Source organism: Pelobates fuscus, chromosome 12 (genome assembly GCF_036172605.1).
Source record: "Pelobates fuscus isolate aPelFus1 chromosome 12, aPelFus1.pri, whole genome shotgun sequence".
NCBI classification, from domain to species: domain Eukaryota; kingdom Metazoa; phylum Chordata; class Amphibia; order Anura; family Pelobatidae; genus Pelobates; species Pelobates fuscus.
This window is the reverse complement of record NC_086328.1, coordinates 127,624,829-127,631,458: the sequence shown is the minus strand read 5'-3', so window position 1 is coordinate 127,631,458 and position 6,630 is coordinate 127,624,829. Positions and strand designations below refer to the sequence as shown.

The following is a 6,630-nucleotide window of genomic DNA, read 5'->3' as shown; positions in this document are numbered from 1 at the left end:
TCCTTAAATGGAGCATTACTGAACATAATCGCATGGATTGTATAATTGGAAAACATCATCTGCTCATTAGAATAAAACACAAATCACTCATTAATGTTGTACATTCATAAATCAGGCTGTATGTTTTCCTGAAGGACCTTTAAAATAGCAGGTGCCATTTATAAGAGCTTGGGATATTGCTTCACTAGACACCAAACTGTAATGAATAAAAAAAAATCTAAACTAAATAATTAAGGTGTAACTATAGCTGTAGTTTTTGTGTCTGTTTTGTCTGTGTTTGTTTTTTTGTTTTTTTCCATATCAGCATCTTTTTGCCTAAACTTTGCAATTCAGTTTCCAATTCACCACCACTCAGTGTTTAGTTAATAAACCCCCCTGTATGTATGTTTTAATATATATTAGCTGTGCTCTGTTTTGTCTCAGGCTTTGGACTTTGCATGGCAATACATTGATGATACATTGTTGATACTCAGTAGCTGTAGAAGTGTCAGTGTTCTGTGTCTGATAATTGCAAGATCTGTATCTAAAGTGGTCCAAGAAAAATAAGGAGCTCATGTCTGAGGGAGGAGCCCATCCAGGAGACACTTCATCGTTACCACAGCATCTTTCACATTTCACAGCGTTAAAAGCTTCCTTTCCCTTATCCACCACAACCCCCTCCCTTTTCCTCTCCTACATCAGCCTCTGTCAGCTGCACATCCATGGAACTAGTGTTATACAGAGCTTAGACTTCACAGGGAGAGAGAGAATGGGAGTCTTGGACCGGTAACAGAGGTCTTCTTGTCTAACCAGAAGAATTAAAGTTGCAGAGGCTATTTACAGGAAACCTTAAAAGTAAAAAAGGAGTAGTACTCATTTCTGGAAGCTGTTTAACCATTGAGATTCTTCATATGTTTGCTTCCAAGCTGAGCCATTGCTATGCCTTATTGGTCTTAACTGCACTGTTTGCAAAGGATTCAAAGTCATCCTGGTGGGGTTTAAGGACATGACCAGAAGAGGCAGTGGATACTTTTTTTCTTCTTGTCATCAGTATGAGAAGTGGAGCAGGGGTCTTCCACAAAGTGAAAGTGATTAGGCTGGTTGAGTCCTAAGCTGTGTTTTTGGAGACTAGGTTGTTGGGTGCTTTGACTTACCAGCTGGGTGGGGGTTGTGACTTGCCATCTGGGTGGGAGCTGTTTGGAGCCAGCTTGGAGCAAGATCTGAGGATTCAATTGGGTGTTGACTGTGTGAATCCAGCTGGGTGGTAGCTCTGGGAATCCAGCTGTGTGTGAGCTCTGTGAGATCCAACTGGGTGTGAGCGGCGTGAATCCAGCTGCTGGCTCTGTGGATCCAGCTGGGTAGGGGCTCTGTGGATCCAGCTGGGTAGGAACTCTGTGGATCCAGCTGGAGCTGTGAGAGGTCAGCTTTAAAGAAGATCTTGAGTTAGCGCAAACTTGGGTCCACCAAGGTGTGACTTCTGTGTAGACCAGTAGCTGGTGGTGCTGGACCTTGGATACAGGAGATAATATCACGCATTCGCTTGAACTGCCATTCCTAAGGTGGATTGCCCTCTCTGCCTTCCTGGGTAGGGAGGGGGCAAGAGTTGCACATCAGGGCAGTAAGCTCCTGGCTTCACAAGGATGCTGGTAGGAAATGCCTGAAGACAAAGAACGTGAGACCTGTCTGAAAGCGGTCAAACTGGTGGTGGACCTGTGCTCCAGTGGATTTCTGGAAAACGAAGAGTGCTTGGACTTTGTCCACTACCTGAGGGATCAAAGCAGGCCTCGGGCAACCGACTCAGGTAAACCCACAGAGATCTTACTGCTTGGATACTTTGTATCGATGTGTTGTTTCACCCCTGAGTTTAAGTATTTTCCCAGGTGCCACCTGCAATTTCCTTCATTTCCTTCCTGCTGTACATCATCTATTTTTCTATCGTTGGCCAGTTTATGATAGCTCTGCATGAGCTCCAACTCCCACTATCCCCAGCCAGCCATACTTGGCTGAGGGTGCTGGAACTTTGAAGCTCAGTAACTTTCTAACAGCAACAGGTTTGTGGTCTCCCTGAACACGCCGGTCTACAGAGACTGAGAGCAAGAATTGTATTTATTTATTTTTTTGTTTTGTTATTTTTATTCCTCATTGCTAGATTTATTTATTTGTTTATTTATGTTATTATTTATGATGACTATGATGTGACACTATAAGGATGCAATCAGGTTAACACTGGCACTATTCTGCAGGTAAGTGCTGCCTGTTGGTTTCCATGGCAATTGCTCCTTATTTAGCACTTTGTACCAGAAGAGGAGCTAGCTGCCTTTGCCTTGATAAATATCTCCCATAAAGTCTTCTGTCCCTTGTTGGCAAAGCAGGATTATTATTTCCCACACCGTGTCTCTCTTGCTATTTTGCTTCTTGTGATGGTCAATTAAGTGTGTGATCTTCAAGCAATTTTCTGAATGCTTTTAGGGTGAAAGCCTTTTTTTCAGAGCTCACTCACTGAACAAACCACAGTGCAACAAAGTTATACAGTGTGTTTTGCTGCTATAGTACATTAACCCCTTAAGGACCAAACTTCTGGCATAAAAGGGAATCATGACATGTCACACATGTCATGTGTCCTTAAGGGGTTAAACTAATTGTTTTAATGCTTAATCCAGGCACATTCTAAACCAACAAGAAAATCTGCAGGACTGAGCTATAACATTACCCACTGTCTAACCAGAAACATGGGAACTACATTAACTATTAAGGTGTTGCCACTGGCTCCCTCTTGGAGTCGGCAGAGTTAATAATAATGAATAATAAGAATAATAACGAATAATAAGAATAATAATAACACATTACAATAACAGATAACAATAAATAATACATGGGGGGTTTTATGTTTTTTTTTTTGTTTTTTTTTTGCTAATTGGATTTCCTGCCAAATTTGCTGTCCCAAAGGTACCACCGCCACAAGTATAGTAGGTAGACTAATGCTTTAGTAGAGGGGTGAACAAGAAGAACCCCCTCAAGTATTTGTAATTCTCACGATGCTTTTCTTTACTTTAAGGTAATTCCTTCTTTTAAAGAGTAAAACGTGTTTCAGTACTTATCATGACTTTATACTGAAACTGGAGCCAGGGTCCATTTCTCTTTGTATATTTTGAATGTGATTGCCCTGTCGTTTAACCATTTATTGCCAAAGGAATGAGCAAAGTATTATTGCATGTTTCTCTGGCAATCAAATTTGCTGTTCTAATGCCGCGGTTTAAGCACTATAAGCACTACACGTTAATGTAGTTATAGTGCTCCATTCTTTAATTTCTTGGTCAAACCGTTGTCGAGATGTTTGACTAAAAGTATGGATTCCCAAGGCACAGGTAGCCTTGTAATTCCTAATGCAGGAGTTGTACATATTTATTGATTTCAACCATATTTAAATACCATTCAGGCGAGGGTCAGGTGACGTGATGAGCCAATCAATGCCAACCAAATATGGACAGAATTGATATTGATAACATGGAGGTATATATCTCCCTTATTAGAAGATCCAGTGAGCAGGGCCCAGTCAGCAGGAGCCTCGGGGGACTTTCATATAGAAATTGGCAAGATGTTGGAGCTTTCTAACTATTTCAGTTAAGCCCTCTAATATTTAAAAGAAACAAACATTTGTTTTTACATTTTCATTATGTTTTTGTTATATTTTTGCTGGTTTACCTTTTAAGTGGTTATTGTCCCCAATAGAAATAGTTGCCTAATTTACTTAGGGCCCCATGTGACTAATACGCACTTTGCGGCCACATTGAAGAAAATACATTCCTGATGTCAATTTTACAAGGGGCACCAACTGATCGGGTTTTATCGATCCTTAAATTATATGTTTTCTTTTATCACTTTTTTTTTTTTTTAGAAAACTGTGTAAACTAAATGTTGCAATTCAGTTTTCACTCCACTAGACACCAAATTGTAGTGAATCAAAACCAAATTGCAAGGTTTAGTTCAAAATAGATAAGTCGTGATTCTAGCTAAGTTTGAGACTTTTTCTATATCAAAAACATGTGCCTAAATTTTGTAATTTGATTTTTAATTCACTACTAAATGCTGTTTAGTAAATAAACCATCAGACAGTCCAGAAGAGAGTTAATGCTATGGTTACTAGCTTCTCTCTTGTTTATTAAAACAATACTATAATGCTAGAAACACGTATTTCTGATGATATAATGTTTTGCTAACTTTTTAGATTACCACCTCCCCGCCAGCGCGTGCAATAAAAAAATTACATTTTTGTCACCTTTTGACCCTTGTTGCTCCAGTCGCCATCTGCTGCCTCACCTCCCTGACTGAGATCACCTTAATGATCTCAGCCAATCCAATGCTTTCCCATAGGAAGTATTGGAAGACTAGTGCATATGCACTGCAAATTGTTGTGCCAATGAGCAGCTCCTTATAGAGTTCAATCAAGACATCTGTGTGGGGAGTGTTTAGCTTCCACTTGCAGAATGTGCAAAGATTACAGAACCTTGTCCAGGAAATGCCTCTAGCGGCAGTCTGAGTGACAGCCTCTAGAGGTGTACTCAGGCAGCAGAGTAAACATTTATACTGCTGCAGGGACAGCCTGTGTGCTACATAACCATTACGTTAAATTAATACTTAAAACACATAAAGCACTTTAGCTTACTGAAATGCCTTAGGTGCAAAGAGTGTGTCCTCTTTTTTTCATTTTACAAGAAGTGAAGATTTCAATAGAAATTGCAAACAATTCTCATTGAGCTGCAGTCTGGGATTGGACAGCCACAGAAAGTCTGGGCGTGGTTAGAAGGGGAGGGCACACAAAGGCTTCAGACAAGAGATCTGCAACTTTTACAAGCTTATAGATATAGCCCAAATGAAATAAATGCATAATTAAATGTATGCATGATTTCATTCTGGGTGTATTTACTAAAGATAATTAATTTTTGTTTTTTGTATTTGGCAGTGGAGTATTTCTTTAAGCTGTTGTGGTTCTGGTGACTATAGTTTTCTTTTAAACTAGAACTAATTCAATGAAACATATGTAATTATACTCAATGAGTGTTATAAACTACTAGACTTTGGCATTCGTTTTCAGGTTAACATATTTTCGTCAAAATTTCGACTATTCGTCCAGTCACCCCAAAGACAAATGAACAGATAGAAATTACAACAAATGAAACCAAGACTGATTTGTAGAAATGTAAGAGTATTCCAATTTTTTTGGCCAAAACTACCAGGTTGGTTAGAAGGTGAACTGTTCTAAACTAAGCAATTCCCGTGTCAATTCTAAGCAATTTGCAGCTTAATATATAACCTCTAACCTAGACTTGTATTTGGCACAATTCTTTAGTTCTTCCGAACCAAATATTCTGAAATGGAAATTTTGTTCAGGACATCCGATGCTTAGCAATGCGCCAGTTTCAGTTTGGCTGAAAATTTCAGTTGTGGAAACTGAATTAGCCAAGCTCAACACCTTGGAGGCATGAGGGTTAATCGTGTTGCAGCTGTCCGTGCTTGCTTGTTAGTTCCCACCTTAACATATTTAATTAAAATGTTTTTTTAAAAAGCCTGTGATGGTCAATATGGACCCCACATTAGTACAAGGGAGGTTTAATCCCTCCACCATGCCCCCTCTCACTATGTTGCTGTGCCAGGGAGCACAATGAGTCTATTCAATGGGTCAAAGAGGGCATGTGTGCGATGGGCAGAGGACATAATCTCCCTTTGTGTACTGGACCTAGGGCACATTTGTCTCCTTTCAGTTGGTGATCAGGGCACAGATACAGATTAATATTTATAGTTCTAAAGCTACCTTTTCAACTTCAGGTGATATGTGTGTCATTTCCCAGGAAGCTTACCATGGCCAGTGTGGATATCTGTGCTTGTTTCTAACAATCTCTTCCTTAACCCGTTAACTATGGAAATCATGTATGCACTATAACCAGGGTATATTTCTATCCCATAATCTGGAATCGCAAATACACGATATTAAGAATTGCAATACTCAACTTAACTATTGGGTAAATATTTGTTTATTTCTCTGCTTCTGGCTGTCCTGGGGGTCCTGGCACAAGATTCGGGACAAGTTCCTAAACTGGGTCATATGATCCTGGCTGCAGCACGCAAATGTGTATTACATCATGGGATCGGTACCTCCCCTCCCCCATTGTCACTGTTCTGCACAAACATTTCCTACTGATTTAAAATGGATTGGATTGGAATCTAATTTTAAAAAGTACCTGGCAACCCTATATTAACTTTTTTAGGAAGAGTAACCCAACCCATGCTGCTATGAATCAGGAAGTGCCCTCTAGTGGCTGTCTAGTAGACAGCCACTAGAGGTGGAGTTAACCCTGCAAGGTAATTATTGCAGTTTATAAAAAACTGCAATAATTACAGTTGCAGGGTTAAGAGTAGAGAGAGTTGGCACCCAGTCCACTCCAATAGGTAGAAGTGGTCTGGGTGCCTGCAGTGTCCCTTTAATCTATCTATCTATCTATCTATCTATCTATCTATCCATTATCTATCTATCTAAGCTACCTATCTATCTATCTATCTATCTATCTATCTACCTATCTATCTATCTATCTATCTATCTATCTATCTATCTATCTATCTATCTATTTGTCTATCTATCTATCTATCTATCTAAGC

The 6,630-nt window shown here is 39.6% G+C and overlaps 1 protein-coding gene across 2 annotated transcripts in view; it reads left to right on the top strand.

Annotated features, from left to right (window-relative positions):
• The first annotated feature begins 634 nt into the window (after positions 1-634).
• The window catches only part of SYT9 (synaptotagmin 9), a 133,516-nt gene continuing 127,520 nt past the window's right edge, over positions 635-6,630 (top strand). For both annotated transcript variants that reach the window (XM_063438304.1, XM_063438303.1), the window contains exon 1: positions 635-1,780. In XM_063438304.1, coding sequence (XP_063294374.1) covers positions 1,633-1,780 — 148 coding nt within the window. In that variant the 5' untranslated portion in view covers positions 635-1,632. The remainder of the gene's footprint in view (positions 1,781-6,630) is intronic.